Source organism: Mytilus californianus, unplaced genomic scaffold, assembly GCF_021869535.1.
Source record: "Mytilus californianus isolate M0D057914Y unplaced genomic scaffold, xbMytCali1.0.p SCAF_8, whole genome shotgun sequence".
Classification (NCBI taxonomy): Eukaryota; Metazoa; Mollusca; class Bivalvia; order Mytilida; family Mytilidae; genus Mytilus; species Mytilus californianus.
In genome coordinates, this window is record NW_026262734.1 from 48556516 (window position 1) to 48568827 (window position 12312).

Sequence of the window (12312 nt, forward strand, 5' to 3'; positions counted from 1 at the left end):
ATTGTTAACTATATTCTTTTCACAGGGCATAGTTTGACTTGCCGCACTATTTGTGAATCGGGAAATAGCAGAGCTCCATTTTAATTCTGTTTTGGTTGTCGTGAAGCTATCAATTACTAGCGAATACTTTTATTTCTATCCGCATCGACTACTGTTTAAGCTTCTAAATCTTCATGAATTTAAAACAAACGGATGTTCCTATAATAGGATAGTACAATACAAGATTTCCCTATAAGCACAAGGAACAAGCCAAGGGGTCACATAGGTTAAAGGATCGTAGACTTGGGAAAGGACATAGACAAAAAAATACAAACCATAAATTTCAACACAACTTATCCTCAATGGCATCAATCGCAATACTCCAATAATCAATGTGTAAGAAAAAATCACTGAGAAATACTATTATTATAACTTTAAGACTTGTTTTTGAAATGTTTTTCAATGTTTAAGTGTTTTCAATACATTTGCAATGCAATATTTCTTTCTAATATAACTATGGCTCAAAAGTTTGAATATTATAAGTGGGTGATCTTTTATTTCAGCTTATATCGAAATATACTATTCATACAAACTAATGCAAAATGCAAATCAATAATAAATCATTGTTGGTTTAAAGCTTGTTTTGACAAAATTGACTGCTCATAACGCAATTGTATTTCATATATCGGCATTTATATATGTTTGAAACAAACAAAATCATATTTTAATTTTTCTTTTTTTCAATTTCGAAGTTAATGCCTTTTAAAAGATATCTACACTAAATTCAGTTATCCCTGGTTGTTCGATATCATGTGTATTTCAAGTCAGGAATATGACAGTTGTTTTCCATTCGTTTGATGAGTTTAGGCTTTTGATGCTGGCATTCGGTGAGGGACTTTCAGATTTGAATTTTCCTACATAAATAATAAAGGTAACACACGAGTTGAGTTTCATAGTTATAAAGCAGAATTATACGTTTTGTCACATATCGTTAATGGACGTTCATTCAAATCATGTTGAACTTAAAAGTTTTTAGGAGTGTAATGTTAATCCGTTTTTTTTTGTATTTCAGACATTATTGTTTTATATTGAAGTCAATAACAGAATCATAATCAATGTCATCAAATAAAGCTTAAAGTTTATATATCACTACTCACCGTCTAAGTGTGATCTCCCTGAAAGTCATAAAAAGAATATTCAACGATTAATAAATCATATATGTTTTCTTGATTTACAGTATGATTCATTATATGATTTACACGTTAACATGCTACTAAATACAGACATGTTATTCCCTGATTATTATAACTCTAATGATGTTACAAATTATAAATAGATGAGATTAAGTTCATCCTTCTATGATATATCACGTGCAATTGTATATTCTAATATGACGTGCTTCTTTCGCTTTGTGAACCATACCGTGATAAAATTCTCGATATATCTATGCTTAGAGCAGACTCAGAGATGTACATTATAATGGCTGTTATAATTTACCTCCCCCGTAAATCCACATGTATCGTAACCTATGTGCAAACACTATGCCGATTTCGCTGAGTTAAAATTGCAATTGAAATAAAAAACTACGGGACCTTTATTCTTATTCTAAGGCATAACAAAAAGAATTAATGCATTAGAGCTCGGCTCGTAAAAAGTACAAAATCAAAATAAAATAAAATTCCGCGAAAGTCCATTAATCACGGTTTTTTGGTGCATTAGAGTCATTTCAAAACATGACGTCATACGAATGAAAACGCCAAAAGCTTATTTTTTTCCGTTACGTCAACCCTCAAAATTCGGATAATATTGCATTGAAATGGAGTTTTAAGGTTGGTGTTGTTTAATTTCTATTCTGTTGCATTATGCGCACATTAACTGATTTTAGCAAGTCAAAATGGCGGCTCCTTAGTAACGAAATGTCAACTGTGAATTTGACGGTAGCTTACCAGAAAAAAAATGTAAATTAAAAATGTCAAACGTTGGGGTTGAGATTTAAAAGAGATAAAACATTTTTCTAACGCCTTAAACGGTGATTTACGAAATAATTCATGCACGCTATAGATTTATTGGAGATTTTTAGCTTTTACTAACAGGAGGTAAAATAGAACAGTCACACACAGGGCATTACCCAACCTTGCTTCAGTTTTTTAATGATCGTATGTGTCCTATTATAATCGAAGTAATTCATGAAAGCCATATATTTGTGTTAAATTTACACATGGCCTGGGCTGTGATATTCGTTAATTTTATCCCTCGCTAACGCTCAGGATAAAATTCTAATATCACGGCCCATGTAATGTGTAAATTTCCAACAAATCTATGGCTTCCATGAATTATTTCTTGAATAATGCATTTTCTAGGTATGTTTTATTTCATGTCATACATTTAAAAATGTAAAACAATATTCTTTCTGTGTTAAGAGATTTTTTTTAATGACAAAATCAGTCAAAAAAGGTCTTCCTTGTGGCTGCCTTTTTTTCACTGTTCACATTAACTAAACATGCTTAGCCGATCCCCGTTAAGGTTTAAATCAAAGTTCGCCTAAAAAAAGATTCAAATGAGTTGAATTATTGACAAACAATAAAACATCATCGATGTGTTTAAGCTTATTTTGACAAAATTGAACCAAAACTGACTTCTTATAGCAACACATAATTTCATAATTTGACTTTTTGGAATTTTGGGTCCTCAATGCTCTTCAACTGTGTACTTGTTTGGCTTTATAACTATTTTGATCTGAGCGTCACTGATGAGTCTTATGTAGACGAAACGCGCGTCTGGTGTATTAAATTATAAGCCTGTTAACTTTTATAACCAATTATAAATGTATAAACAACCACAATCAACTTTTTCAACTTTGTAGATAATATAAAAAAAAGATGTGGTATGATCGCCAATTAAACCTCTCTCCAAAAAAGAACAAATGACACAGAAATTAACAGCTTTAAGTCACCGTACCGCTTTCAACAATGAGCAAAGCCAATATCGCATAGTCAGCTATAAAAGAACCCGAAATCAAAAATGTAAAATAATTCAAACGAGAAAACTAACGGCCTACTTTATGTACAAAAATACCGTTTTAAAGATATCTAGATACAATAAGATGTGGTATGAGTGTCAATGAGACAACTCTGCATCCAAATCACAATTTGTAAATGTAAACCATTATAGGTCAAATTATGGTTTTCAACACGGAGCCTTGGCTCACATCGAACAGCAACTCAGTTATCCCTATTTGTTTGATATCATGTGGATTGCTATATAAATAATAAGGAAATAGAAGAGTTGAGTTTCATAGTTATAAAGCATAATCATATGTTTTGCCACACATCCTTCATGCACGTCCAATCAAAATATGCTAAACTTTAAAGAGAGTACATACTTGATATATGATATCATTATAAAACAGTGAAGATTTGGCTTGCTTGTAAATGATATATGTATACACCAGGGACCAACTGACCTTGAAGTGGTAACTATAAATCACCGTTCGGCCTTTAAGAATTGAACAAAACCCTAACCATATAGTAAAACATACTTTTGCATACGTTCTAATTTGAAGTGGGTTAGTAATTGGTCTCGCACCTCAATGGCCAAACAATTTAATCAGCAGTCTTTTGTTGTGCTTTTTTTCTTAAACTTTAATCACTGTGTTGTAAATTAAATCATTTCTCATCGAAGCAACTTATACAAGCAAAATTCCAAGCTCAATTCAAACTGAATGGAATAAATGCCTTTAAAAGAAAATGCTTGACTTAAATGTCTGTCTTCAAAACCGTAATTTTTTAATATCAAGATCAATTTCAGAGGTCATCTTCTCCTGTCATTATTAATTAAAGAAAAAAGTAGTATGTCCACGTTGAAAAAGTAATTTGTCGGGAAAAAATAATGTAAATAGTTCACAACTTAAAAATGACTTCTACTTTAATTCAGAATTTTGTGTAAATAAAGATAATGATATGATTACATAATTAACGTGGGATGTAAACATTGTGAATGTGAATTGAGACTTGTTGGGTATATACTCATTAATATATTTTTACATCAAGGATAGACTCTATTGAAATTAAAAAAAATAATGCATCTAATTACTGGTTTCAAGTCAGAAGTTGTGCAAGTAAAGGCAAATCTAAACACTACTTAAACTGAGGTGGAAAAACTTAGACAAGATCATGTCGAACTTGAGAGAGGTATAGGACATATAGAGTCACAACGTAATACTCTACGAATGGACAAAATTAAAATCTCTGAAAAAAAAGCATCGTCGATAAACTATTTGCATGGAAAGACTCTTTTATAGAAAAATATGAGCGTAAATACAAAATTCTCATTTACGGTATAAAACAAAAAGAATGTGAGGTCATATGGGAAGTCTTAGACAACTTTGTGTAAAGGAGCTGGGGGAAGAAAAGTATTAAGCAGACAGTTTCACCATTGCAAATGCTCATAAGATTCCCTCAAGAGCCCAAGTTTTTGCCCAAAAAGGCCAGATGTATAATTGTGAGATTTATGAATTATTCTGATAAACAATCAGTTATGGAAAATGAATACAAAATTGCGAATAAAAAAGGAAGAGTAGTAGATGTTGAACTACTTATAATGAAAGAGCCCCGAAATGATCTAGCAAAAATTGCATATGAGAACATTGAGAACTGATGAGAAATTACAAACCAGGATAAAAGTAATGGGCATAGTCCTGGTCCTAGAAACAAGCTGTTACTCAAATGATGTGTGGAATATGCGCAAAATATTTAATTGTGTCCGATGATACAAGTGCATATCTAATGGTGACTACACAAATTGTAAATACAGGCTGAGATGATATCATTCGTTTTTTTTTTTTGCTATGCCTGAAACACTTATTATACAACTTGAATATATAAAAATGTTCAATCTGTTTTAGAACTTGTTTATCAGTAAGTATACTGCTGTTGTTAATTTTATTTTATTTTTTTTTTGTTTGCTTGTGCGTTGATTTTTTTTTTTATGCTTTTGATGTAGTTGCAATCCTATAGACTGCACGTTAGTTTTTAGTTTAATTATTTTATCATTATTTTTCTTTAGTTTTGGCAAAAACAAAATGTATATTTATCATCATTCATTGTGACATATAGGAAATAAAGGCAGCAGTAGTATATAGCTGTTCGTTAGTCATAAATCGATTGAGAGAATTGAGAGAAAACAAATCCGGGTTACAAGTAAATACTGAGGGAAACACATCTACTATAAGAGGAAAACAACGAAACAACAGAAACACTGAAGTGCAACACAAAACATAACGACAATGCAACACACACAGAAAAACCTTATATCATAAAAAGAAAATGATAGATATTTGACACCACATGTTGTTTTTACTAATCAGGTTTAGATTTAAATATAAACTGCTTTGTAGAGAAAGCAAGCGCGATAACGTCTTCGCAGACTGTGTGATGTCACTGATAATTTCTCCACAGACATAATGATATCACTGTTGCATGTAATACCGTCTAAAAGCCTCAATGAATTATGTAGCGACTAGGCAGGCTGGTGTTTGCGAATGGAAGGGCGTAAAGCTGATAGGAAAGTTGCATTACTTTAAACAAATCATATATTTCAATTGCACAATATTCATTTAGATTAAATTTAACAATATGTTCGAGGATTGAAGATTACAAAGATAGCTCTATCAATATATTATTGAAAAGTTGTGTTAATTAAGGTTGGAGGAGTGTAATGTGTGGAAAATTTAACTGATTTTGTATTACAGACACGATTGGTGTTTATTAAAGTCAATTACAGAATCATTATCAATGTCATCAAATAAAGTCTAAAGTTAATAATCACTATTCATTTTTCATCTCTTTTCAGCGTGAAATCACAAAAATGATATTTCACGATTAATAAATTATATATTTTATCTTGATTTACAGTATGATTCATTATAGAAATTACACATGTTACTAAATACAGACATGTTAAAAATAATAAATAGATGAGATAAAGTTAATATTTCTTTGATATATGACGTACAATTATATAATCACGATTTTTCTAGGTATGTTTGATTTCATATTATAGATTTAAATAATTATGTAAACAATTTTTCTGTCGGTATTAAGAGATTTGTTTTATTACAAAGTCAGTCAAAACAAATGTCGTCCTTGTGGCTGCATTTTTTCACTGTTGACATTCTTGTCTGATTAAGAACTAAACATGCTTAGCCCATCCCCATTAAGGTTGCAATTAAAGTTCGTTTGAATACAGATTCAAATTAGTTGAATTATTGATTTTATAAACAATAAAAGATCATGGATGTATTCAAGCTTATTTTGACAAAATTTAACCAAAACTGACTTCAAATAGCGAAATTTAATTTCATAATTAGGCTCTTATGTACAATGTATTAAACAAACAAAATCTTAATTTTTTTTCACTTTGTAGGTAATGCCGTTTTAAAGGTATCTACACTAAATTCAGTTATCCCTGGTTGCACAATAATACGTGGATTCATATATAAATGACCAAAAAAAACACAAGAGTTGAGTTCCATAGTTATAAAACATAATTATATGTGTTGCCACACATCCATTATGCACGTCCAATCAAATTATGCTGAACTTTAAAGAGAGTGCATACTATATATATGATATCATTATAAAACAGCGAAGATGTGGTATGCTTGCTAATGTGATATTTATACATCAAGGACCAACTTATCTAGAAGAGAACTATAAATCACCGTACGGCCTTTAAAAAAACCAAAACCTAACCATATATTAAAATATTCTTTTAATAACATGTACGTTCTAAATCGTATTTGTTGAATTGGTGGTCTGCGAACTCAAGGGACAAAAGAATTTAATCAGAAGTCTTTTTTGTTTTTTCCTTTTTTTTCTTAAAGCTTGTTCACAAAATAAAAATTTCATAATACTTGAAACCCTGTATGTACCAACCATGTTTCTCCATCTACATGTTAAAACATACTGTTAGAATGTAAAGTTTTAACAGGATTTTTGAAACGCTATCCATTGCTCTAACATACGTAAATATTTTTGTTTTTTTTTTTGCTGTTGATTAGCTTTTATTTCAACTGTTATTGCTTTTTTAATCTCATGTATAATGTGTTTTTGTAAAGTGCCAAAACTATGCTAGTTTGTTAATCTTTATTATTAATAATCAATTTAAGATTAAAATATATACTGCTTTGTGGAGAAATAATTCCCTCTTGAACACTGAATCGTATCATTGTAATATAGCATAAATGTGTCTCTGATTATTTGTCTTAAGCAGAATCACTATAAGTTATCAAAAAAAAAAACAAAAAAAAAACTATAAAAACCTGAATAAAAATACAGCTCGGAAAAACAGTGAAATTTGTGTACATATATCTGATTTAGAAATTAAAAAATATATAAATGTTATCATTCTTCCATTCAGAATAAATATAATCATTGGGGTATATTGAATGAGTAATTATAAAAGAATATTAAAAAGAATATACAGCTTTAATCGAATGTCACACCTAAATGAATGACTTAACTAATTGTCAGTTCAATTATTGACTCTCAGAGGCAAACACTTATATAGATTAATGATAAAAGGGCGATAACCGTCTTTATGTTTTTTATAATAGAGAAACCACACATAGAGCAAACCTTTTATCTACTTGAAAAAAAAATAGAATAGCAGTGGAAATATTACTTTTTTTAAGACAACATAATTTGTTTTTAATTGTTGCATTTTTTGCTTAGTCTTTTTTGTTTACATTAGGATCTCACCTTTTCTTCTTCTTTTTATTCCATCAATTGACATATCGTTATTGTTATTACTGTCGAGAGTAGATAAATATCGTAATGCACGAAATTTTGTAGTGAAATCTGTTTCTCTAATGATTTTTAGACGATATGCAGACAATCATAATTATTCTTTTCGAATGATCTGCAAAACGATGCGTTGTTTTAATGTGACGTCATCAGGCATGGTCGGCTTTTTTGTGGCGTCACTATTGGAATTTCAGAGGAAAGCAAGGAAAAAAGACTTAAGAAAATCACACGGAGAAAAGCTAATTCCACAAAACAAACAAGGTTAGATTTCTTGTTATATCCCAGGACTTAAAAGTATATATTCGTATGACGTCATACTTTGCCATGACGTAATTAACAACTCGCTAAACCATTCATGAAATTTTGCGGACTGTGATTGAAAATTTAATCTTATACATTTCCGAAGCGGTAATACATTATTTCTTTTTTGTTTTACATGAATTAGAATAGAAAAAACTGTTATATATTTGTTTTTTAACCTCAATTTGCAGAAAATCCCGGGATCCCTGCATGCATGTATAACGTGTGTGAATATATCACAGTTAAGGTTACGAAAGAAGTTTCGGAAACGTAATTTATCGAAGTGTAAACCAAGGGAAAAATGCTAATTGACCAATCCAATTCAAGTATTTATAGACATGCAAATCATGTTATAATCATTGGTTATTTCAAGAATTACTGAATTATATCAGTTCAATATTTTGAGAAAAATCTAGAATAATTTAAGACGACATCATTCTACAGCGATTCAAACAAAATTTCTTCGAAAAAAACAAAATCAAGCCGCTTCATGATAGGATAAAGTGTGGACCAATAAAATATCAAATATTCATCTTATCTGCCTAAAAACAGTTGAATATGTTACACAATATGACTCTATGATGATAAATACCACTAATGGACCTGTTTGTCTTCATTATAAGGTCACTTTTGGTCCATTTATTCCTCTCATTTCCTCATAATTTCAATTTTTTAGACCAATAATTAAGAAAAATTGTGGTAACTTTCACTCATTAATGAAAACAATTTGATTATAAATGAGTAATTGAGTATTCAACCTGAATGAACCATTCATATAAAAGTTAACTGACTCCATGGAGGTTTATATAAGTTTTTTCGTCAAACATAAGTTTACGCCGCGTTTCACAGAAGGACATAAAACGCTTCCCTTATAGTCAATAATTTGTTGTAAATGCTTTAAAAATGATTTCATTTACTTTTAACTGTATATTTATTTGAATATTACTTAGAAATTTATATTTTTTTTATCATAACAAAATATAAGAAATAAGGAGAAAAAGTCAGAAAAAGCTCCCCAATGTGGCTTGGTCTGTCTATTAATATTCATGGTACAGTGTATTTCAAAGCAATTTTCTCATAAAATGTGTTTTTGAGACTCTATCCATTCAGAATATTTCATTTTTGTAACATTTTACTTAAATAGCATGAACATTTTACAAATGAGAGTACACACAAGGTCAGAGGTGAATGTGCAGCTTCCCATATTAGTTGTAATAACCATCACTGGACGTTAACAAATCAAATGTTCACCTCTTTGTGTATCTGTGTACAAGCTTTAGTAACCATGTAACCATAAGTCTCCAAAATATTCTATAGAAATATTAAATAAAAAAATAATGGTGCTTATAAACACCCAAGATATATGTCTATGACACAGATTTTTTTCAAATATGACACATACTGCTGTCCAGAGACACTTTGGAGCGAAATGATCTGCTTCAGGATCCTTTGCCCCACAGTTTGGGAATAGGATTGTGCTAGTTTTAAATAATAAAGAGTCCGTCTTGCTCCTATACGCATTGTGACTTAAACGTTTTAAACTACATTTCGAAACAAAAATTGTTAACAAAATGCTTCAATATCATGACTATAAATTCATAAATAAGAAGAAGAAGAACATTCTAAAATACTAATGGAGTGTCGTATTTAGCCCTGTAAACAGATACACGTGAAAAAGAATATGCAGGTACACTTTCCGATTTGATTAAGTTTCCGAATACGTTGAAACATATTATGATTGAAAATAGAATTGGTCGTTCAACACTTGTGCGTTGTATAAATACGAGGAAGACGTTAAGCAGGTAGAATGAAAAGACGCTTGCATTATTAACAAATGTCCAAAATAATCACTCTTTCATTATGTTGAAAGTTTATAAATCAAACATCGTTCGCGTGCGTCATTTATGTTAGGAATTCTGGTGCTGTCACAAGGAACGGGAAGCAAAACCAAATATATGCAACTGACAGAACTATAAATAAGGCAAAATATACCAAATATTATGTTTTTGTTCTGCATTAATTGCATTTATTGCATAAACAGCTGCAATTAAAATGTCATTAGATGCGTAATTCTACTTACTGTAATTCTGCACTGAATCCCCAGGGATTTACTAATTCGTGTGATGTGTGATTTATTTTATGTTCCAAGCAACGGTATTCTTTAGATAGCAAATCATTCATTCTCTCCCTATGGATTGTGAAGTCTCCGTCGTTACACTTGAATGCTTTTTCATAGACTATTTTGAGTCTGTAGCGGTCACGTAGTGTATCAATGAATTGAAGTAAGTTTATTCCGAAATCTCCATATGTTCGATCGGGCATTCTTGAACTCCATATCTGGAGGGCGATGACATTTGATCCTTCACAAACTACTAATTGTTCACATCTGGACGAATCTAAATCAAAGACACCTATCTGGCGATACAATGCTTTCCTTTCGTAACGAGTTTCTTTTTTTAATATAACAGTCACAGAAAACTGTTTAATATACCATACAAGAATGTGATTGAAAAAAGCTGGAGGAAGAAACTCAAACTCTAAACATAACCAGCTAGTCTTATGAATAGATTGACTGTCACCAACTAACTGTTTCTTGACGTCTTCAAAAGAGCATGACTTCATCATGCATGGCATGTATAAAACAGTAGAATTTTTTAGGTTTACAATGATATCAAACTTTTTCATAACTTCAAGTAAATGTATTTTGTTCTTTAAAAAGTTCATTTTTTGTTCCTTCTTAAACAGGTGGTATATAAGTGAATCCGTCAATTCTCCATATTCATTTAATATATGCCAATCATCGGCTAGGCTGCTGTCAAATTCCATTTTATCTGATACTAGACATCTAAATGCATCGACCAACCATTTAGGGTCCAAAATAACATGATCATTCAAAGTTTTCTCATCAAAGTAGACAACTGTTCCATTGTCATGGCAGTATTGAAGGCATGATTTGAATTCTTCTTCGGTGGTTATGCCAATATCCTCGTGCATTGAAATTTTTAACAATTTGGCAGTTGTAGAAATTGGCACACCGCTATCCTTCAGCTTTCCTAACACTTGTTGAAACAAAAGCCATTTCAACGGACAGTCTCTACCCCAATGCAGCATACCCATAGCTTGACGTGATATGTCTTTTCTAATCGTTTCAAAAACATCATCAGCATCATCCGTATTAGAAACAAAATACACTTTTCTCAAATGATCTTTCTTGTCTTGTTTAAACAGCACTTCACACAAATATTCTAAAAAACGTTTCTGTTGTTTTTGTCGTTCTGATTTATCCTGCAATAGATGCATTATATCTAGAGATATGGAATATTTTGAGAGAAACATAGATTTGCATAAACATCATGCATGATATTATTGTCATCGAATCAACAGTTGTGTCAGTCTATTCTCACTCCTGTTTGGTAATACTTAATTATCCTTGGCTACTGCATATAAGATTCCTTTTTGTTGAACTCTTATACAACGATAAAGGGGTTCCTACGGGATAAGTCAAGCTTATAATGTTTATTTCGGGAGACTATCAAAATGGTTTCACACCGCTATTTTGTAGGTCTTTTAATAGAAGCCGGTCGGGCAATTTGAACTGCTACAGAAAACTGAGGGAGGGTAAATGGAATAGGTTCATATATTTGCTTTAAAATAGGCTACGGAACTCTTTTTATCTGAAGTAGTCTCATTAATATTTTCCCCGTATTATTCTTAATTCTAATAATTAAGTTAACACAGTTAATATTGTTTTAATGTACAGAAAAGAAATGATTAGCAATTGACAGTGTACGTCTTTATTCGCTTGGATACAATCTGTGACAAAAATTCAGTCCGGAAATGCACCGGAGAATTTAATTATAAAACTGTTTTAATATAATTCAAATATCATGAAATATAGTGCATTGTTGTCTGAGTTTAATGTTGTATTTCAGTAAATGCGATATTATAACAGGTATAATCTACACGAAGGAATGACGTCTCGCAAATCAGAACTGTATTTTAATAATTTTTGGTGCTCATTTTACTTCCAACTGGACGTTCTTACCTTACAAGCCAGTCTAAGCGATTAAAGTAATGTTTAATTGTCATTCAATATCCTTTAGAAAAATAAACATAGGTGAACACTTTGAAGAAAGTGCACGTTAAAACTTCCAACGGGCAAGTATGAAGATGAACAATGCGATAACCATTTGCCAGTGTCACTTGGTTTGTCTCTATACTCTGTGCT

The 12312-nt window shown here is 31.0% G+C and overlaps 1 protein-coding gene across 1 annotated transcript in view; it reads right to left on the reverse strand.

Annotated features, from left to right (window-relative positions):
* Positions 1 to 1132: 1132 nt before the first annotated feature.
* Positions 1133 to 12312, reverse strand: part of LOC127712062 (uncharacterized) — a 41451-nt gene continuing 30271 nt past the window's right edge. Inside the window, exons 5-6 of the mRNA XM_052218254.1 lie at positions 10165 to 11369; positions 1133 to 1154 (exon numbers count right to left, since the gene is read on the reverse strand). Of these exons, the coding sequence (XP_052074214.1) occupies positions 1133 to 1154; positions 10165 to 11369 (1227 nt within the window). The remainder of the gene's footprint in view (positions 1155 to 10164; positions 11370 to 12312) is intronic.